The following is a 23,393-nucleotide window of genomic DNA, read 5'->3' on the forward strand; positions in this document are numbered from 1 at the left end:
TTTGTTGTGTAGGACTTAATCTTTCAGTTTTTACAGGAGCACTGAACTTTTACACAAGCTTTTGACATCGAAAACCTACTTAGGCAATGGGCAGAATTGAGTTCTGTATATCCTTGCATGAAAAACAACTATCTTTAATAGCTTTAAATCTGGCTTCTGTTATCTTCATTTTTTGCCTCTTATTTCCTTGCCCTGGAAGAAACTGAAAAACTAATTTCTAGCCATTGTTTGTGTATCACTTAAGATTCCTAGTTTATTTAGGTTTCCTACTATGGAAGCCATTACATACCTTTTATAATCTTAGGTCTTTTGTCCTGCACTGACAGGGTTTTTCAGTAATAGAAGCATAACATTTGTCAGTTGCTGCTGAGCTTATTTTCTGCTATGGTTGAGGAGGAAGGACTTAATTTCATAACATAAACTTCAGACATTTGTTAAATACAGAAGTTAGTTCTGTTTTAAATTTCTAGTATAGACATCATTGCCTTTTTCTGGAATCCTTGTAGTTGTACTGTACAGTTTTTAAGATGAAGGGGGATCCAAACTTCACACAGTATTCAAGAATGGAGGCAAACTATGGAGTTGTGCAGCAGTAAAATTGTTTCCTGTTTTATTCTCTATTTCTTTCCTAATAATCAATAAAACTTCATACTTTTTTTTTTTTTTTTCTTTTGCTATTACTGAGCTAAGGTATTCATGGAAATATCTACGACAGCTCCAAGGACTCATTCCTGAGCAGTAATGGCTTGCTATTACCTTTCACTGTATTTAAAAATCAAATTTATTTCGTATTTCACTTTCTCTTTAATTTCATATGCTTTTTTATTGCCTGTCTCATAAGATCCTTCTGTAGTCCTTTGTAGTTGTCCCTGAATAACTCCATATCATCTGCAAACTTTGTCACCTCGATTACTCATCTCATTTTCATATTGTTTATGAATATGTTGAAGAGCATTGACCCCAACAGAACACTTCAGTTTTCTTAACAAAAATCAGAGGGACTTGGGCACACATGAGGCTTTAACAACAAGAGGGTTTGTATTTTTAGCCAGTGTTTTGCTTTTTTTTTCTCCCCAAGTGGCTTTTGCTCATCTTCTAGGATGCTGCTTCCTTTTAACCACGGAGAAGTTGATAACTGTTCACAAGAGAAATTGATATCAGTTTGCTTTATACTTATACTGGGTCTGGCTGGGCTGGAGATAATTGTCTTCATAGCAGCTTGCATGGTGCTATATTTTAGATTTGTCACAAAAACAATGCTAATAACACACCAGTGTTTGCACTGTTGCTGAACAGTGTTTGCATAGATGACCCAAAATAACCAAACTGATATTCCATGCCATATAACATCATGCTCAGCAATAAAAAGGGAGAGGAGGGGGTTTAGGGAGGTTAGCTATCTTTTGCTTGGGAACTGGCTGGGCATCGGTCCTACCCATGGGAGGTGATGAGTGATTGCCTTTGCATCACTTGTTTTGTTTTCTATCTCTCATCTTCCACTTCTCCTTTGCTTATTAAACAATTTTTATCTCGACCCCCAAGTTTCCTTGCTTTTAGTCTTCATTTCCTCTTCCCCTGTCCCACTAGGGGTGGGGAGGAGAAGTGATGGAGTGGCTGCATGGTGCTTAGCTGCCTACCGGGGTTAACCCACAAGATAATGATTGAGAGAGTTTTAAACTAGAGTTGATGGGGGAAGGGGATACCAACAGGATTGCAGTAGGTAAGCCAAGGGTTGGCATGGCATCGCCTGAGGGTGGCAATGCTAGTGGGACCATTTACACTGCTTCTGGGAGCACGGAGGGCTCAGGAGTGTATCTGAAATGCTTCTACACCAATGCACGCAGTATCAGAAACAAATAGGATGAACTGGAAGCGTTGGTCAGCTCCCAGAGCTACAATATTGTAGGGTTTAGGGATTAATCCGTGCGGGGCCCGGACGACGGAACACCAATGTGATGATTAAAGTCGCCAGTTTATTGAGCTTAGCTAATCATTTTTATACAATTCTCTAAGTTGTTGAGAGACTTTGATTGGCTACTACATGCAAGCACTTGGTGTCCACACGCACAAGCATAAGCGGTGATTGGTTACATCGGTACTGTCCACGCGCACAAGCATAAGCGGTGATTGGTTACATTGGTACTGTCCACACGCACAAACACAAGACATAATTGGTTGTGTTAATTAAAGCATACAAGACTTGTCTTAGTCCAATTGGTCAAGATAAGCCCCTGAATTGAGGTTGTTTGTGCCAAGTTCCCTTTATCGTGGAATGTGCACCTGTGTTTTCCTAATTGGGATCTTTCTTCTTCTATCTTCTTATTTATTGTTTTCAAGGCCTTCTAAAGGCGCCTGGAACGGTCTTGTGACCATGAGCTATTTTCAGGCCCAATAACTAAGTTCCATATAACTGAACCCTACATCTCCCCCTTTCTCACTTTTTTTTTTTTTTTTTTTTTTTTTTTTTTTGAAAACATATTGCTGTCTTGTTCCGCAAACTTAGCCCAGCAATCAGGAGGTGTCAGTTTTATGTGGGTGTCCCTACGGAGGCAACTATGGTTTTGCTGCACACCAGCCTGATGCTCTTCGGAAAATCCCGGTATTTATACATTGGCAGAGGAATGGATTTTAGCACACGTGGCCAGCGGGTGCCAAAATCCGCCTCAACTGAAAACCTATGACGCATGCACTCGCTGGCCAGGTGCACTGCAGGAGTCATAGTTATCCATAGTCGCTCAATCCATGGCTTGACCCATTTCGCCGGTATCCAGTGGGGTTGTTCGTTACCTGTGGAAACACAAGCATACCCTCTTCCCCACGTAAATAATTTGCAAGGTCCTTGCCACTGCTGTAAAACCGGATCGAATACTGAAACTTGCGGCTGATTTTTATCAACATTTTTGCTCCCACACATATGCCTATTAGTTGGGATCTGATCCTCAGTACCACGTGGCTGTAGCCAATTCAAAACATACAGTGCTTTGCTTATTAACTCTTGGGGAGTACAGTGCCGCATGTCTTCCCCCGTTTTTAAAATGTTTAAACGATCCTTTAAGGTCCGATGTGCACCTTCAACAATAGCTTGACCAGTGGAATTATGGGGTACGCCAAAATTATGAGCTACCCCCCACATCTGTAAAAATGTTTCTAATGACTGTGCGCGATATCCCGGGCCATTGTCTGTTTTAATTTCTGTTGGCACTCCCATGGCGGCAAATGCTGCCAAAAGGTGCTTAATTACGGCTTTAGCATTGGTTGATACATGAACAGTTATCACAGAGGCTCTACCACTGTCGCTGATGGGCTCGGCCTTGGCCAGCAGCGGGTCCGTCTTGGAGCCGGCTGGCATTGGCTCTGTCAGACATAGGGGAAGCTTCTAGCAGCTTCTCACAGAAGCCGCCCCTGTACCCCCAAGCTACAAAAACTTTGCCACACAAGCCCAATATACTGTCCTTCACAGCATCCTTCTGGATGTGGTGGGTTGACCCTGGCTGGATGCCAGGTGCCCACCAAAGCTGCTCTATCACTCCCCCTCCTCAGCTGGACAGGGGGGAGAAAATATAACAAAAGTCTTGTGGGTCAAGATAAGGACAGTTTAATAAAGTGATAGCAAAGGTCGCACGCGAAAGGAAAGAAAAACAAATTATGTTATTCTCTACTTCCCATCAGCAGGCGATGTCTAGCCGCTTCCTGGGAAGCAGGGCTTCAGTACGCATAGTGGTTGCTCTGGAAGACAAAAATGCCCCCCTTCCGTCTCCCTTTACTTAGCTTTTATAGCCGAGCTGACGTCATCTGGTATGGAATAATTGTTTGGTTAGTTTAGGTCAGCTGTCCTGGTTATGTCCCTTCCCAAGATCTTGCTCTGCCCCAGCCTGCCATTGAGGGGGGGGCAAAAATGTTGGAAAGACAGCCTTGATGCTGTGCCAGCACTGCTCAGCAGTAGCCAAAACACTGATGTGTTATCAACACCTTTCTAGCTACTGATGCAGATCACAGCACTATGAGGGCTGCTATGGGGAGTATTAACTCCATCTCAGCCAGACCCAATACACTGGACAAGTTGTGCAACTGTGAGATGAGCGGGTTCACAGTGCGCTAGGTGAAGAACTGGCTGAAGGGCAGGGCTCAAAGGGTTGTAGCAAAGGGGGCTACATCTGGCTGGTGACCAGTCACCAGCAGTGTTCCTCAGGGCTCAATTCTAGGGCCAGTTCTGTTTAATATATTTATCAACGATCTGGATGCAGGTATTGAATGGACCGTTAGCAAGTTTGCTGATGATACCAAACTGGGAGGTGCTTTTGACTCTTTTGAGGGCCAAGAGGCCTTGCAGAGGGAACTAGATAGATTGGAGCATTGGGCTATGATTAATGGGATGAAATTTAACAAGTCGAAATGCCAGATCCTGCGCCTAGGATGGAGTACCGCTGGGTACAAGTACAGACTGGGAGAGCAGTGGCTGGAGAAAGGGATCTGGGGGTGGTGGTTGACAGCAGGCTCAATATGAGTCAGCAGTATGCCCTGGCAGCCAAGAGGGCAAACTGCATTCTGGGGTGCATCAAACACAGTATAACCAGCCAGTCAAAAAAGATGATTCCGCTGTATTCAGCATTGGTGCAGCCTCACCTCGAGTACTGTGTGCATTTCTGGGCCCCACAATTTAAGAAGGATGTTATGGTCCTTGAATGTGTCCAGAGGAGGGCAACAAAGCTGGTGAAAGGGCTGGAAGGCATGTCCTATGAGGAGCGGCTAAGGACTCTGGGTTTGTCTAGTTTGGAGAAAAGGAGGCTGAGGGGCGACCTCAATGTTCTCTGCATCTTCCTGAGGAGGGGAAGTGGAGAGGGAGGTGCTGATCTCTTCTCCCTGGGATCCAGTGACAGGACACGTTGGAATGGTTCAAAGCTGCATCAGGGGAGTTTCAGACTGGACATTAGGAAACATTTCTTTACCGAGATGGTAGTCAAACACTGGAACAAGTTTCCTAGAAAGGTCGTCAATGCCCCATGCCTGTCAGTGTTTAATAGGCCTTTGGACAATGCCCTTAATAACATGCTTTAACTTTTTGTCAGCCCTGAAGTGGTCAGGCAGTTGGACTAGATGATTGGTGTAGGTCCCTTCCAACTGAAATAGTTTAGTCTGTTCTATTCTAATAGCGATCTACTGGCTCTAGCCATGACAAGCACCTTATTGTATTACAAGTCTAGCATACATTTATGATATACTTAAAGAAGTGTATGAGTTCATAGTCTGCTCCACAGAGCTTATAAAGAAGTATCATATCAGTTCCTTGAAGAATATTATTGCTAATATATATAAAGCTATTTCTTATTTTATAATTTCAGGACTTCTGTTTTTTGCTGTCTACCAGAGCTGGAGGATTAGGTATAAACTTGGCATCTGCTGACACTGTAGTTATATTTGATTCTGACTGGAATCCACAGAATGATCTGCAAGCGCAGGCTAGAGCTCATAGGATTGGACAGAAGAAACAGGTATGCCCACTTGTCTTTTAAGCTCCAAACCTGAAGGAGGGTTTCATATGGTAGCCATAAACTGTCTGTCTGGGCAGTCCTCATATATTTTAAGAATAACTAATACTTGCCAAGAATGTCTAGAAATGTTAATAATGTTAATTTGTCTTTTTAAAAAATATTTTTAAAGTCTCCCTATACAGAGAGATTGCACGGCAGCCATACTATATGGATGGTTAGGAAGAGTTGTGGAGTTGTCCCATGTTCTTTGGCATCATGTCATTCTAGAAAGTAATTGCTATACTTCAGGTGCATCCATTTTACTTAAAGATAAAAACTTAGTAGTTCTTTTTGGGTTTCTTTCTTGCAGAAGACTTCAAGTAGTAATCAGATATAACACTTTTCCTTTTGGCCATGCTTGTGCCTAATCACAGAAGTTGAAAGAGGAGAGGTCCAAGAATTTCTTTCTTTTATTTTTTTTTAAATAATTTATGTAGAGACTATGGTAATATTATTGACTGGTTTTGTATATGAAATACTAGTTCAATAAGATTTAGATTTGTAATCACGACTAACATTTCTCCCTGTTGTTGCTCAAGGATTTTTTGTTAACTTCATCTGAATATTGTTTTCAGGTGTAATTTGTGAACACGTAAATAAAGCCTTTTTTATAATATGCATAGGTTAATATTTATCGGCTAGTCACAAAAGGATCAGTAGAAGAAGATATTCTTGAAAGAGCCAAGAAAAAGATGGTGCTAGATCACTTAGTAATTCAGAGAATGGACACTACAGGGAAAACCGTGCTACATACAGGCTCTACCCCTTCCAGGTATATTTGTTTATTCTTTCATATTAACTTATGCTTAAGTATACCTGACTATTTGATTAAAAATGCAAGTAATTTCACTTCGTTAATAAGAGGCAAAAAATACGTGGTAAGGAGTTATGTAAGTAAAGACTGCAAAGTATATTGTACATTTTTTTTTTTTACATATTAGATATAGCTTTTAAGTCAAAAGGAAGTTTGATTGACTCATGGTTATAGTAATTTGAAAAAAATCATTAAGATAAAGTGTTTATCTTAAACTTTCTGTATTTCAGCTCAACACCTTTTAATAAGGAAGAGTTATCAGCGATTTTGAAGTTCGGTGCTGAGGAACTTTTTAAAGAACCTGAAGGGGAAGAAGAGGAGCCTCAGGTAAACAGAACAGTGCATCTACACTTGATGGACAGAGAAACTATAAATATGTACAAATTGTTTTGTTGTAAAGAGAAACTTCTGTTTCAGGAAATGGATATAGATGAAATCCTGAAGAGGGCTGAAACTCGAGAAAATGAGCCAGGCCCGCTAACTGTAGGAGATGAGTTGCTTTCACAGTTCAAGGTATTGCTCTGTTCCCTCCCTCTTCCCTTAATTACACTTTCCTTTATAAGTGCTACTTTTTCTTCTTCTTCTTTTGTGCACCTATTCATCTTTTCTTCATTCTTATGAAACAGGTGCAACAATAAGTCAACTCTTTGGCATAGAATGTCTTTTCACCTATACAGGGTAATTACTGTCAGTGCAAACATTTAAAAATACACAATGTATATTGCTAACAAAGTAAGAAAGATATTTACAAATACATTAGTCTTTGATCTAATTATTAAAATACTGGGGAGGGCTGTTTTTCATTTAATGCTTTATGCTGTTAAGCACCTGTGGTACTTTTGAAAACAGAGAATGAAGTTTGGATTTCTTAGTTGATGACTTTTAGAAATTCCTTTCAGCCCCCATGTAAACATGAATACCAGATATGCTTAACTGGATAACACTTAAAATATTAAGCGGGTCCAAATTGTGTGTGGTGGTTTGGGTTTGGGTTTTTTTGTGGATCTTTTTGTTGTTGTTTAAGTTTGGTGTGTGGTGTGTTTCTGTTTGTTTTTTGTTTAAAGCAGGGCAGGACTTTCTCAGATCAGTACAGTACTAAATCACTTTCTTGCTAATCATTCATTTGCAACATATTGTGATTTCTACAGTTTATTAATGTTTGGTTAGTTCTACATTATTATAGTTTCATATTAATTCAGGCATTCGGTTAGACTTGCTTTCTGCTTTGAAGGAAATTAAACAACAATCACAGCTATTGGGGAGGCATTTCATAATGTTTCTATATTACTTGTAAAAGAAGAAAAAGATTCTCATCTTTATATTCAGCCATGTTGCATGGAGTGTGTGCGTTTCATATATGAAAATACTTTCATTAGAGACAGTGCTTCATGAAGCATTTTATATGTGTACATTTTTGTGTATATATAAATAAATAAAATATGCCACTCTGAACTAAGTTTTTCTAAAATATTGATTACTGACTCTTTGTTTAAATAAAATCATATTTAGTGGGCATGGTTGATGGTTGGACTCAATGATCTTGAAGGCCTTTTCCAACCTAAATGATTCTATGATTCTATGATTGATTTGGCAAAAATACTTATGTTCCAATAAATAAGGTGGCTAACTTTTCCAATATGGATGAAGATGACATTGAGTTGGAACCAGAACAAAATTTAAGAAACTGGGAAGAAATCATTCCAGAAGTCCAGCGGCGACGAATAGAAGAGGAGGAAAGACAAAAAGAGCTTGAAGAAATATATATGCTCCCAAGGATGAGAAACTGTGCAAAACAGGTATCTCTGGGTTTTGAACAACTAACTGATTTTTTTGTTGTTGTTTGTTTTTTCATTGCTGTTGTTTTGTCTTGTACTTTTGGGTTGGGTGGTTTTCACATGTGGCACACCCCCCCATTCCCCCATTTTTGACAGGCTAGATAACACATTAATAAAATGTTTTAGTCACATAGCTTTAAAGTACTTAATCTGAAATTCCAGATCAGCTTTAATGGAAGTGAAGGGAAACGCAGTAGGAGCAGAAGATATTCTGGATCTGATAGTGACTCCATCTCAGAAAGAAAACGACCAAAAAAACGTGGACGACCACGAACTATTCCTCGAGAAAATATTAAAGGATTTAGCGATGCAGAGATTAGGCGGTAAGATGTGGGGGGACATGTATGTTTAAAGGGACAAAACATATTTTTTTATTGTTTCAGAGTTTGAAAATATGGAAAACAGTCTATTTTTCCTGAATTTAGTTGAAAATTTTATTCTAGGCATTATAGGCTTTACTCTGTGTAGTTTGGGGTGCTGACATAAAGAACTCTTATGTCCAGAATTTGAACCTATTTTGGTGAGGGATAACATTGGGTTCGAAAAATGTTCGCAATTGTTTTACAATCTTTTAATATGTATTATTCTTCCTGCATCCCCTGAAGACAGTGATTTCAAAAACCAGTTTCTAAAATCGGTGAGCTCTTTTTTTAACTCCACAAACAAAATATTCAACTTCCCATTATTTAACCTAAAAACTGTAGTTGAAGAAATGATACGCACATTTTTGTGACGATACCTACAAAAGGTTCAGTGATTTTTGTTTTAAATTTCTTGCTATTGTAATTGAATTAATGTTATATGGTGCTTTTTAAAACTAAAAAAAATATAAATTAAATACAAAATCCATTTTGATAAGTTGTTGTGGTTTAACCTCAGTATGCAGCTAAGCACCACACAGCTGTTTGCTCACTTCCCCCAGAGGGATTGGGGAGAGAATCAGAAGGGTAAAAATGAGAAAACTCATGGGTTGAGATAAAGACAGTTTATTATGTAAAGCAAAAGCCACACACGCAAGCAAAGCAAAACAAGGAACTCATTCACTACTTCCCATTAGCAGGCAGGTGTTCAGCCGTTTCCCAGAAAGCAGGGCTTCATCATGTGTAAAACTTACTTGGGAAGACAGATGCCATAACACTGAACGACCCCTCTCCCTCCTTCTTCTCTGCAGTTTTTATTGCTGAGCGTGATGTCATATAGTCTGGAATATCCCGTTGGTCAGTTGGGGTCAGCTGTCCCGGCTGTGTCCCCTCCCAACTTCTTGTGCACCCCCAGCCTACTCACTGGGGGGGCAGTGTGAGAAGCAGAAAAGGCCTTGACTATGTAAGCACTGCTCAGCAATAACTAAAACATCCCTGTATTATTAACACTGTTTTGGTCACAAATCCAAAACATACTAGCAGGTATGGTGCTCTGAAGAAAATTAACTTTATCTCAGAGAAAACCAGTACATAAGTGAATCTGTACAGCTGGTCCCATCAATACTTGGTGCTAAAAATACTTTGGTAGAAGGACGATAAATTGTTTAGCAAAATGCTACTTTGCTTCTGTAATTTAAGTATTCACATTTCTCTAAAATACTGTAAAGCTTATAAAATATTTTTGATTATATAAATAACCTTAAAGAGCCTTGTTTCCTTTTCATTTCATCTAACACATAATGGTTTGCTGCTTTTGTCAGGGGTATTCTTGTGCTTGCATTCCTTTATCTTTCATATTATGTTTTCCTAAGTCTTAAAATCACCTTAAAATTGTAGCTAGCTAGCTCCTCTTTATTATGAGAGGCCTAACATAATGTCTGAATTCTCCAGTTACTATAAATCCATATTTGATTTTTATGATTAGACACATCACATTGCTGAATCCTTTGTCTTGTGAAACTAATTAGTAAAGTAATTTTTTGAAATAAATTGTATCTTCTGTTGTTTTATCTACATCAGTTATTAAACCAAATAGAACTCTGGCTTTATATGTGGGTTATCTTGATATATTAAGCTGTCCTAGTCTCTCTAGTTCTTATTTTCTTTGCATCCACATAGCCTTGTACTAAGACTTTACAAATACATTTTTAAAACCAGTGTAGTTAAGCATACATTTTTTAACTGCAAAATTTTCTGTTACTAGGTTTATCAAGAGTTACAAGAAATTTGGTGGCCCACTTGAAAGGTAAACTTATTTGATTATATTGGTATAGCAACTTGGAACCTTGTTTTCATTAAAATTAGAACAATACACTGAGAAATCTTAAGTTGAAGAGAAAATAGTGTGCCTAATCTTTTGCCTTGACTATAACATGAATTTAGATTAATGTTTTTTTCCTTTCTTCATATATGGTATGTATGTAGATGGCCAGTTTGACAAATCTTTAAATTTTGCAAGACTGCTTGTTTTTCTTTATATTTTACCTACTGTCTTGTTAAATCTGCATTAGTGACAATCGTTCAGTTTTCTTGTTTGCTAGAGTGGATAAAGCCGTCAGCTTTCAACAGACTAACTGCCAGTTTTGCATTTTTCTCATTGTCAGTTCTTATTTTAAGCTTTCTGTATTGCTCTGTATTTTGAGAATAATTTCCCACCTTCATTTTCTTTAATAGTATTTATAGTCTATATGATCTTATTATATATATTAGTTCCTTTTCTATTTAAAAGAATGTGTAGTAATTTAACTCAAAACTGTATAGTTAGGGTCCTTTATAGTTCCTGTTGTATTGTCCTCTATGTGAAACACCCTTTTTTATAGTTTCTGTATTCTTTTCTATAGTTGCTTTTAACTGCATGGATCAAAATTGTACACAGCATAGCAAGTGTGGGTGAATGATAACTTACATGATCACTTCTCTACTTTCAAAATCTGAAGGAGTCATTCATAATACTAAAGTTTGAGAGCTGTAAAAACATATTTGTTTTCTTACAGGTTAGATGCTATAGCTAGAGATGCTGAACTAGTTGATAAATCTGAGACGGACCTTAGACGTCTGGGAGAACTTGTACATAATGGATGCATTAAGGCTTTAAAAGACAATTCCTTTGGACAAGAAAGAGCAGGTAAAGTGTGTTTGGGGATGGGGGAGAGGAATAAAAAGTGTCAAGACATCTGAAAAATTCTTGCACTCTGATTATAACAAAATAATTGTGTTAGGGGAAAACATTAACAAAATGTTAGCATGCTAGGTGATTTAGAAAAAAGGATTCTAGTAAGAAGACTTTTTGGGTTTGGTTTTTTCCCCCCTTTCCCTGAGTGAGTTGTCATAGTAGAATGCAGCATGGTTTTGCTTTACCATGAACTTTAAAATGAATCTGCTATTATTATCTGGAAGACCTTGAGATTCTGGATTTTAATTAAAACGTTTGGTTAAGAAAAAGTAATTTGCTATAATTGAATGTCTGCTGCTATAGCATCAAACTTTCTTTTTTCTTTATGTTTGTCTATAAGATACACATAAAGGCTAAATATTTTAATAATTTGGTCCTTTATTTTAAGGAGGTAGACTTGGGAAAGTTAAAGGCCCAACATTCCGAATATCAGGAGTGCAAGTGAATGCAAAGCTAGTCATCTCTCATGAAGAAGAGTTGGCACCATTGCACAAATCCATTCCTTCAGATCCAGAAGAAAGGAAAAGGTATTTTTTTTGTTTTCCTAAAGTAATCCATAATGTAGAAAGTTATTCAAGGCTTTTATGCATATATTTAAGCAATCCAGACTCTAAGCACACTGGGACACCAGTGTCGCTCCATTCCCTCTTAAGAACTGGCAGCAGAAATCTGCTCCACATCCTTACTTTATTCTTTCTTCCCTCTCCTTAGAAGTCAGTATTTGCTTTGGCTTCTGAACTGTATTCATTGGGGACTGGGTTCAGTTACTCTTAATTATTCTAGACTAGAAATTAGGCTTGTTAAGAAGCTGCTTTGTGTCACCTCTACCTGAGAGAAAGCAATATTTGTCAAAGTGTAGTAGATGGTAATTGTTGGTAGTTGTTTAGCCCTCTGAACTTTTTAGCTTGCTACCTTGTGTATCATAGTCCCTAGACTATCTGCTTATTCAGTTAGCAGTTACACTTGAGTAATATTTTAAACTTATCTTAATGGTTAGCCAGTTCTGACTCAGTCCATGGCCACAGATAGATGTCTGTTGTTCTTTATATCTTAATCTTGATCTGCTTTAAAACATGTTTCAGTACTGATTTCAATAAATATTTTATAGAAATTGTAAGAAAACCTGATAGATATCTGGATTACTTACCTAAATATACCAGGATCTTAGTGATGTGTGGCATGTTCCCCTCTCCCTTGCTAAGTTTGAGAAGATTGCTTATTTATGTTTCTAATTTATTTCTACTAGATATGTCATCCCATGCCACACCAAGGCAGCTCATTTTGATATAGATTGGGGTAAGGAAGATGATTCCAATCTGTTAATAGGTATCTATGAATATGGCTATGGCAGCTGGGAAATGATAAAAATGGATCCTGATCTGAGTTTGACACAGAAGGTATGTCATCTACAAAATTCATCAAGGACTTTTTTGTTTAGGTAATTGTCCTGGTTTCAGCTGGGATAGAGTTAATTGTCTTCCTAGTAGCTGGTATAGTGCTATGTTTTTGAGTTCAGTATGAGAAGAATGTTGATAACACTGATGAAAGTCAAGGATTTTTCAGCTTCTGATGCCCAGCCAGCAAGAAGGCTGGAGGGGCACAAGAAGTTGGGAGGGGACGCAGCCAGGGCAGCTGACCCAAACTGGCCAAAGGGGTATTCCATACCATGTGACATCATGCCTAGTATATAAACTGGGGGGAGTGGAGGTGGGGAGTATTGCCGCTCGGGGACTAACTGGGCATTGGTCGGCAGGTAGTGAGCAATTGCATTGTGCATCACTTGTATATTCTAATTCTTTTATTATTATTATTGTCATTTTATTAGTGCTATCATTATCATTATTAGTTTCTTCTTTTCTGTTCCATTAAACCGTTCTTATCTCAACCCACAAGTTTTACTTATTTTTCCTGATTCTCTCCTCCATCCCACTGGGTGGGGGGGAAGTGAGTGAGCAGCTGTGTGTTGCTTAGTTGCTGGCTGGGGTTAAACCATGACAGTAATAATGCTAATAACAGTTACTAAAAGATCTTATTTTATGATAACTGAAATTGCACAGAAGTTAGGTCAGTTGTACTCCTTTGTATCCTTCTGGTAAATTATTAGATTTCAAGATTTTTTGTATTCAGTTGAAGTATACCTTCTTAGAGTCTGTTATCTTTCTGTATTTCTATGTATTTGGATCTCTGTCACTTGAATTCATTCTCTTCCATCTTTTGCTTCCCTAGTTTAAATGATCTAGTTGTGTTAATTTTATTCTTGATCTTTTGGAGGGAAGGTTGTTTGGGGGTTTTGGTTTGGTTTACATGTCCCTGGTTTGTTTGCTTGAAACTGTCTTTCATTCGCAACATGGGAATAGCTATACTCATCAAAATAAAAGTAGTGCAATGGCTGCTTAGAAATAGTGAGAAACATTTAGGGAAGGACTGGAGTGAAGCAAACTCAATTGACATTGCCAACAACCTGTAGCTTTGGGATTTGAGGAGCCAGGGTTGTATACAAATCTGTTTAATGATATCCTGCCCCTGCCTTCCATTAATTTGCTTGTTTTATGAAACCACTCATTTATATTTTTGGCTTCTGAAATATCCTGTGGTAATGAGTTAATGCATTTAGAAGCACAAAGCAGAACTAGGAGATCTGTGGATGACAGTGGTACAGGAGCTCTGAATTTTTTAGATAAACTATGAGAGTGGAAACAGAAATCTGAAGCTAATTTCTTGAGTTTACTGTAAACTTTGTGAGACCATTTCCAAGACTATATTAGTTGTGTGTTTGGGGAAAAATAAAACATTTAAGAAATTCTCCATTCCTTGAAGCATGCTGGCATATTGGTCAGGTATAGTTGGAGTAGATTTATTTTTTTACCTTTTTTTTTTTTTTTTTTAATTCAGCTTTTTCTGTTCCCACTGCTCCAGACTAGCAGCTTCCTGATTTGATAATGTGTACTCGTAGTTGATACTACCATTGCTCTCCTCAGATTTTACCTGATGATCCAGATAAGAAACCCCAGGCCAAGCAGTTACAGACCCGTGCAGATTACCTCATTAAATTACTGAATAAAGACCTTGCAAGAAAAGAAGCGCAAAGACTTACTGGTGCGGTAAGTAAAACTTGATATTCAGTAGCGAGATAACATAATATGCTTACGGGCATGTCAGCAGATACTTGTTTTATTCTTAGTTCCACTCTGCTTTGTGTAATTTTTCTCTGTATTACTAATCATATTTGTTGTGAAATTTCCATGCGGGGACGGACAACAGGACACCAATATGATGATCAAAGTCGCCAGTTTATTGAGCATAGCTGATAATTCTTATACAATTCTCTAAGTTCCTTAAAAGCTTTGATTGGTTGCTGCATGCAAGCATAGAGTGTCCACGCGCACAAGCATAAAATGTGATTGGTTATATCGACACTGTACACATATAAAAACATAGGATACAGTTGGTTATACCAACACTGTACACGTGCATAAACATAGGACATAATTGGTTATATCAACTAAAACATGTGAAACTTGTCTCAGTCTAATTGGCCAAGATAAGCCCCTGAATTGAGGTTGTTTGTGCCAAGTTCCCTTTATCGTGGAATGCGCACCTGTGTTCTTCTAATTGGCATCTTTCTTTTTTTTGTCTTCTTGTTTATTCTGTTCAATGCCTTCTAAAGGTGTCTGGAATGCTCTTGTGACCGTGAGCTACTTTCAGGCCCGGTCACTAAGTTCCATATAATTGACTCCTACACATATTATATGGGACTAACTCAAGGAATGAATTGCAAGTTTAATATTGTTTTATTCTCTCTTATTTGTATATATTCTCTACTGTTGCATTAGGCTCGGTCTCCAGTCCTGAGAAAAGTGGTGGTCATTAGTGGCAATAAATAAAATGAATGCTTTCTTTAACATAAAAAATAAATCTTTTTCTGCAACTGTGGTGCAAAGATGCTTGTCAGTTGACATAATAAAGGTACTAATTTGCATTCAGGGCAATTCAAAGAGGAGGAAAACAAGAACTAAGAAGAATAGAGCAACAAAGGCTGCAAAAATTAAAGAAGAAATAAAAAGTGACTCCTCATCACCACCCTCAGAAAAATCTGATGAAGATGATGAGAATAATGAGGTAAACATCATTCATATGGTAAAGATGGCTATTCAGTTGTTTCTAATAGTAATGCTTTCTATTTGATCTTCTGTTTGACTTAAAATTGAAGCACTTGAATGGCATCCTCCTTCTGTGGCAATTAATATTGCATCAATATAATCACATGGAAGATTATATCTATTTTAATTTAATTATAAGCCCGTAGCTCAGACATTATGATTAGTTTTCCAAATTATATTATCATAAAATAATGTTGTCACCCAATTACAAGTGACATTGTGCAATTTCAATGTTCTTTAAAGACTTGAGCATTGTATCTGCTAGAAATGCAATTTTAATGTAACATCTGGATATAAAACTAATGTTTCTGACTAATCCATTATTACTACTGATAATGATTCTTCAGGTAGCAACTTTTGTTCAGGCTCAGGAAAAAAAATCAAGCTTGATTAGAAAGAACAGCATGAATAAATGATGTTTTGAGACATGCAAGTGAATGCTTCTGTGTATGTCAGGGCTTACATTATTCTAATAGACTACTCAACTTTGTTATGTTTTTATTACTTCTGATGTATCCCTTTAGGCCTCTGTTTTTGTTGGATCATTTATTTAAATTTATCACACAGCAGAAACCACTAGGGGGGAAACAGATGAAGTTTAGGGGCCATGTTGCACCTAATTTTGAAAAAACACCAGATTCTTCAGAACACCTCTGGAAAAGAGAAAGTTGGAACTCTGTTCCCTTCTCCTGTGACAGTGAATGTTTAATCTGTGGTCAGTAAAAAGTTACTGGAACAAATCTAACCAGAATAGATGTCTTTTATCATCACCATGCCCTGAAAAATCAGTTCAGTCTTGTGATGCCTCCTTCCTTATTGTTTTTAGCTCTTTGCAGCTTAACTACCTTTTACAGGGGCAGATTTCTTTGGGGATATGATAGTTAAATGGACTTAATCTCTCACCCACCTCCATTACCCCTGCCCAATCAGTACTTATTTTGTGTCACATCAAGGAAATAAGTGAGTAGTCCTCATTTTGTTTTGCAACTGCATCCAGCTCCATTTGATAGGTGTTAAACCTAAGTCTACAGAAATCACACAGAGATAAAAGTACATTTTAATCTGATGGTTACAAAACTTGTATAGTTAGGAACTCAATTTGATGTGACATATATGCTTGTGTATTGCAGGATGAGATTGTTTCGGTGAAACATCTGCATAAAAAAATAAAAGCAGAAGAAGAAAATGAAGAAAAGCCTGAACCAGACATTGGTATAAAGAAGGAAGCTGAAGAAAAAAGAGAGATGAAAGAAAAAGAAAATAAGAGGGATTTGAAAAGGGAGAAAAAAGAAAAAGAGGATAAGAAAGAATTTAAAAATATTAAAGAAAAGAGAGAAAACAAAGTAAAAGAATCTACACAGAAAGAAAAAGAAGTAAAGGAAGAAAAGGTAACTAGGTTTATTTTTCTTATATACCACTAGAAAAGGCCACCAGGTTTTTGTGAACAATTTTGAGTTGAAAAGGTATTTTGGATCATTTACTTTACAGTTGTCATTTCATTGAAATCTTTTGCATCATTTGAAGTTTTATTTTTACCACTTGTAACTACAAGGACAGGCAAATGAAATGGGAAATTACCTCTTTAAAGATGCATAGCTTAGTGTGACTGAGAGTGCAAATGGTGCAAGAAACTTTCCATTCTCCTTCTCCATCCCTTGGAGAGAGAAAATAAAAGGTACTGTCATTGAATATCAGAATTATTTTTTTTTCTTGTTATTATTGAAGAGAAGGCAGTAATTACAGTGATTGCCTAATTACAGTATAATTCCAGCCCAAAAATAAGCTTTGCTTATCAGGTACATTTTCATATTTTGTTCTTAGGTAAATGAAATCAAAACTGAAAATAAAGAAAAAAATAAAAAAGTTTCATTGTTGGATATTCCAGTTCATATTACTGCAACTAGTGAACCAGTTCCTATATCTGAAGAATCTGAAGAACTGGATCAGAAGACATTCAGTGTGGTAAGTCCCTTGTTGATAACTTAGTATTCACACTTGATATTCTAAATGAACACAATTTCTGATGTTCTTGATTCTGCTATTAGGCATTATAACACAGATATCTATTGCCAGTAAAATCTTAGATCAGTGAAGGATTATTGACACTATACTAAAGTCAGTTTTGTTTTCAGGCCAGCAGTTTTCTTTTATTGCATTTATGCAGTATAATGAAGAGTATTTGTATAGTCATCTGTGCGCTGAATAGTTTTAAAATACAGACTGTAAAGATCTGCCCTCAAGAATAATTCATGGATACTGCTTCTTAAAGGAGAGAACCGAATGAATTTTAATGTGGCTGCTGTAGTCTCTGGCTTGGCCTTATCAAATACCACTTTGTTCTTTGTAAGCTAACAAGAGAAATTAAGTTTCAAAGTTGTACTTGAAGTATTACAGACTTCCTGTGTTAGACAGAGGAAGGAACAAATCCTAAAGTCTGTCCTGGTTTCAGCTGGGATAGAGTTAATTTTCTTTCTAGTAGCTGGCATAGTGTTATGTTTTGGATTTAGTATGAGAAGAATGTTGATAACACTGATGTTTTCAGTTGTTGCTAAGTAATGTTTAGTCTAAAGTCAAGGATTTTTCAGCTTCTCATGCCCAGCCAGCAAGAAGGCTGGAGAGGCACAAGAAGTTGGGAGAGGACACAGCCAGGGCAGCTGACCCAAACTGGCCAAAGGAATATTCCATACCATGTGACATCATGCCTAGTATATAAATTGGGGGGAGTTGGCCTGGAGAGGGGGGACAGATCGCTGCTCGGGAACTAACTGGGCATCGGTTGGCAAGTGGTGAGCAATTGCATTGTGTATCACTTGTTTTGTATATTCCAATTCTTATATTATTATTATTTTCATTTTATTTTTTAATTGTTATTATTATCATCATCATTATTATTTTCTTCCTTTCTGTTCTATGAAGTCTTTATCTCAACCCACGAGTTTTACATTTTTTTCTGATTTTCTCCCCCATCCCACTGGGTGGGGGGAGAGTGAGTGAGCAGCTGCGTGGTGCTTAGTTGCTGGCTGGGGTTAAACCATGACAAGTCCTTAGAAATATCTTGCCAGACTAATATCTCTGATACCAAAAGAATTTCAGTTATATCACTACTTTTGACCACAACAGAATCAATACTGGAAGAAAAAAAGGTAGGTAAACTCAATCTATGTAAAGTTTTATAGGTCGATTGGGGCCTTTGGAAAGATGCTAAGGAGTTACTTTGAGCAGCTACTTTTCTGCTGTGGAAGTTCTATCATTCAGGTCTCAACAGTTGTCTGTTACTGCCAGACAGGTTTACTGGGTCTACTGTGGTGCTGGCTGTGAGAGGCAAATTATCTTGTTTTCTCATCACTATGGTACTGACCAGTTTATGTATGTAGGGTTTTTGTTTTGTGTTTTGTTTTTATCTAAATAAGTGACTCATCCATAATTTCCAGGATGTCTTGTGTGTGGCTAGGTAACTGAAAATCACTCTATTCCCATGTACAATTACACTTCTCTGTTCACCTCTACACTTAAGCAGTGTACTTTGTAAACTGTCTTTTTAAAGGTTGCTTTAAAGTGTGGTTAGTGCAATATGTAATGTAGCTGCTTAATTACTTAATGGCATGAACTGGTAATGGAACAGCTTCACTGATTTTTTCAGTTGTCCCTAGATGTTGACACAATGATGGTGATGTTCCCCAAAATCACAGAATCATGGAGTGGTTTGGGTTGGAAGGGACCTTAAAGATCATCTAGTTCCAACCCCCCTGCCATGGGCAGGAACACCTTCCACTAGACCAGGTTGCTCAAAGCTCCATCCAACCTGGCCTCAAATACTTCCAGGGAGGGGGCATCCACAACCTCTCTGGGCAACCTGTTCCAGTGCCTCACCACCCTCACAGTAAAGAATTTTTTCCTAATATCTAATCTAAATCTACCCTCTTTCAGTTTAAAACCATTACCCCTCATCCTATCACTACACTCCCTGATAGGGTCCCTCCCCATCTTTCCTGTAGGCCCCCTTTAGGTACTGGGAGGCTGCTATAAGGTCTCCCCAGATCCTTGTCTTCTCCAGGCTAAACAACTTCAACTCTCTCAGCCTATCCTCATAGGGGAGGTGCTCCAGCCCCCTGATCATTTTCGTGGCCCTCCTCTGGACCTGCTCGAGCAGGTCCATGTCTTTCTTATGTTGGGGGCCCCAGAGTTGAACACAGTACTCCAGGTGGGGTCTCACAAGAGCAGAGTAGAGGGGGAGAATCGCTTCTCTCGACCTGTTAGCCACACTTCTTTTGATGCAGCCCAGGATGTGATTGGCTTTCTGGGCTGTGAGAGCGCATTGCTGGCTCATATTCAGTTTTTCATCCACTAATACCCCCAAGTCCTCCTCAGGGCTGCTCTCAATCCACTCATTGCCCAGCGTGTATTTGTGTTTGGGATTGCCCCGACCCAGGTGCAGGACCTTGGGCTTGGCCTTGTTGAACTTCATGAGGTTTGCACGGGCCCACCTCTCTAGGCTGTCAAGGTCCCTCTGAATGGCATCCCTTCCCTCCAGAGTGTCGACTGCACCACACAGCTTGGTGTCCTCTGCAAACTTGCTGATGGTGCACTCAATCCCACTGTCCATGTTGCCGACAAAGATGTTAAACAGCGCCAGTCCCAATACCGACCTCTGAGGAACACCACTTGTCACTGGTCTCCACTCGATTGAGCCATTGACCACAACTCTTTAAGTGTGACCACCCAGCTAATTCCTTATCCACTTAGTGGTCCATCCATCAAATCCACGTCTCTCCATTTTAGAGACAAGGATTTCGTGTGGGACAGTGTCAGATGCTTTGCACAAGTCCAGGTAGATGATATCTGTTGCTTTTCCCTTATCTACCAACGCTGTAACCCCATCATAGAAGACCACCCAATTTGTCAGGCACGATTTGCCCTTAGTGAAGCCATGTTGGCTGTCACCAGGCACCTCTCCTTATTTTCCATGTGCCTTAGCATAGTTTCCAGGAGGATATGCTCCATGATCTTGCTGGGCACAGAGGTGAGACTGACTGGCCTGTAGCTCCCCAGGTCTTCCTTTTTTCCCTTTTTAAAAATGGGGGTTATGTTTCCCTTTTCCAGTCAGTGGGAACTTCAGTGGGCTGCCACAACATCCAAAATATGATGGATAGTGACTTCATCTGCCAGTTCCCTCAGGACCCACGGATGCATCTCATCAGATCCCATGGACTTGTGCACCTTCAGGTTCCTTAGATGGTCTCGAACCTGATCTTCTCCTACGGTGGGTGGTTCTTCATTCTCCCAGTCCCTGCCTTTGCCTTCTGTGACTTGGGCAGTGTGGCTGGAGCACTTGCTGGTGAAGACTGAGGCAAAAATGTCATTGAGTACCTCAGCCTTCTCCATGTCCCAGGTAACCAGGTCTCCCTTTTCCTTCTGGAGAGGGCCCTCATTTTCCCTAGTCTTCCTTTTATCACCGATGTACCTATAGAAGCTTTTCTTGTTGCCCTTGACATCCCTGGCCAGATTTAATTCTATCAGGGCTTTCGCTTTCCTATCCTGATCCCTGGCTGCTCAGACAATTTCTCTGTATTCCTCCCAGGCTACCTGTTCTTGCTTCCACCCTCTGTAGGCTTCCTTTTTGTGCTTGAGTTTGTCCAGGAGCAACTTGTTCATCCATGCAGGCCTCCTGGCGTTTTTGCCTGACTTCCTCTTTCTTGGGATGCATCGCTCCTGAGCTTGGAGGAGGTGATCCTTGAATATTAACCAGCTTTCTCGGGCCCCTCTTCCCTCTAGGGCTGTATCCCATGGTACTCTACCAAGCAGATCCCTGAAGAGGCCAAAGTCTGCTCTCCTGAAGTCCAGGGTAGCGAGCTTGCTGTGTGCCCTCCTTGCTGCCCTAAGGATCTTGAACTCCACCATTTCATGGTCACTGCAGCCAAGGCTGCCCTTAAGCTTCACATTCCCCACCAGCCCCTCCTTGTTGGTGAGAACAAGGTCCAGCATAGCACCTCTCCTTGTTGGCTCCTCTATCACTTGGAGAAGGAAGTTATCATCAACGCATTCCAGGAACCTCCTGGATTGCTTATGCCCTGCTGTGTTGTCCCTCCAGCAGATATTGGGGTGGTTGAAGTCCCCCATGAGGACCAGGGCTTACGAATGTGAGGCTTCTCCTATCTGTCTATAGAGGGCCTCGTCTGCTCAGTCTTCCTGGTCAGATGGCCTGTAGCAGACCCCCACTATAATGTCACCTGTCCCAGCCCTCCCTTTAATCCTGACCCATAAGCTCTCGGTTGGCTCCTTATCTATCACCAGGCAGAGCTCCATGCACTCCAGCTGGTCATTGACATAGAGGGTGACACCCCCTCCTCATCTCCCCGCCTGTCCTTCCTAAAGAGCCTGTATCCTTCCATTCCAACACTCTAGTCATAGGAGCCATCCCACCATGCCTCCATGATGCCAATAAGATCATAGCCCTGCAGGCATGTGCATGCTTCTAACTCCTCTTGTTGATTCCCTGACTTGTGGAAACAGACTCCACAATCAGTGAGACTGTAAAGTAGGTATGTTCATTCAGCGCTGGGCAGCATGGGGGGTAGTCCCACCAAAGTCGTGTGTGCCTGACTTGGCAGTTCGCTTTAAATTTATACAGTCAAGTGTTACATATACATAGTTTCGTAATACGCCTATACATAGGCATGACCTATCCCCGCTTCATATTAAAATTAGCTCCAGGAAGTCATTTCCATAGTCTCCTCTCAACTGCGCTTGCGCAGTGCCTCCTTATGGTGGTTGTCTGGTGGTCGTGAAGATGAAGGCTGTATGTCTTACCTATCCCCACTTCATATTAAAATTAGCTCCAGGAAGTCATTTCCATAGTCTCCTCTCAACTGCGCTTGCGCAGTGCCTCCTTATGGTGGTTGTCTGGTGGTCGTGAAGATGAAGGCTGTATGTCTTCTTCGCGGTGAACTCTTAACCTTCTGTCCCTGTGCAGACTCAGTCGTTCCTTGGCATTTATCCAAATCACAAGGCTGGTCTTGGCTGGTTCTTGGGGTCGACTTCTGCTTCTTATCAGGGACTATCTCCTGCCCCAGCCAGCCTCAACAATGTAAATATTAAACATCACCTCTCATCCCCTTGGGCCATGTCTACCTCTATTGAAATTTCTTTAACTTCATTATAAGCTAGATAATTATTAAACAGTTCCTATCTACATCCATATATCTACTAAGGTTCCTTTTGGCTCCCCGTCTCATCCCCATGCTATGTGCATTTGCATAGAGGCATTTAAGTTGGGCCCCTGATGAAGCTGACTTACTGGCTGGAGTGGCTGGAATTCCTTTGTGCTGCTCTTCAGGTGCTCTCCTGCTGACCTGTGATCCCTCTCCAGGCTCTGGGCATCTATTGCTGGCACTGGCATCAAACTGGTAGGAGTGGGATGGATTGAGGTTCCCCTCCCCTGGCAACCTTAGTTTAAAGCCCTCTTCACCAACCCCTCATATTTTTGATTCTGGATATACAAACTTGCCTCTCTTCCTTAGTGGGAGCAATTCTAGGTTGGGTTTGTGTATTGGTATATTCATCATTATGCCATGGCCAGGTGCAATCTAATTAGCATGTTTACCTTTTCAAATGGAAATTACTGCTGTGGGTTGTTGAGGCTAACTCATTTGACTTCTTGTCTACTTTGTGACAGGTAAAAATATGCATTTCATCTATCTACCTTGCCATTGTGATTGAATGGTATTTCCAAGCAAGTGTCTATAATTTAAAACATGCTAACTGGTTTATCTGCATTTACTATTAACACATTTGAATTAATGTGAAAATTCAAGAATGCACTTCTGAAATATATCTGTGGGTACATCTGTGTTGTCATCACTGTTACTAATTTAGGCATGCCTAAACTAGCTTTATCCTAGATAGCTCAGTTTCTGTCAGTATCTGCATAGAACTCAGACTTAAAAACTGTTCAGAGAATGAATGC

At 39.5% G+C, this 23,393-nt stretch overlaps 1 protein-coding gene across 5 annotated transcripts in view; it reads left to right on the forward strand.

The window, feature by feature from the left end:
• LOC126035434 (chromodomain-helicase-DNA-binding protein 1) overlaps positions 1-23,393 on the forward strand; it is a 105,775-nt gene that overhangs the window by 74,024 nt on the left and 8,358 nt on the right. For 4 of the 5 annotated variants that reach the window (XM_049793980.1, XM_049793979.1, XM_049793976.1 and 1 more), the window contains 14 exons: positions 5,340-5,489; positions 6,152-6,300; positions 6,573-6,669; positions 6,760-6,855; positions 7,962-8,138; positions 8,340-8,500; positions 10,302-10,343; positions 11,092-11,222; positions 11,659-11,797; positions 12,517-12,667; positions 14,249-14,371; positions 15,255-15,389; positions 16,561-16,818; positions 17,252-17,392. In XM_049793980.1, coding sequence (XP_049649937.1) covers positions 5,340-5,489; positions 6,152-6,300; positions 6,573-6,669; positions 6,760-6,855; positions 7,962-8,138; positions 8,340-8,500; positions 10,302-10,343; positions 11,092-11,222; positions 11,659-11,797; positions 12,517-12,667; positions 14,249-14,371; positions 15,255-15,389; positions 16,561-16,818; positions 17,252-17,392 — 1,950 coding nt within the window. The remainder of the gene's footprint in view (positions 1-5,339; positions 5,490-6,151; positions 6,301-6,572; positions 6,670-6,759; positions 6,856-7,961; positions 8,139-8,339; positions 8,501-10,301; positions 10,344-11,091; positions 11,223-11,658; positions 11,798-12,516; positions 12,668-14,248; positions 14,372-15,254; positions 15,390-16,560; positions 16,819-17,251; positions 17,393-23,393) is intronic. The other variant, XM_049793977.1, reaches the window with a different exon arrangement.

The sequence above is a fragment of the Accipiter gentilis genome, chromosome W (assembly GCF_929443795.1).
Source record: "Accipiter gentilis chromosome W, bAccGen1.1, whole genome shotgun sequence".
NCBI lineage: Eukaryota > Metazoa > Chordata > Aves > Accipitriformes > Accipitridae > Astur > Astur gentilis.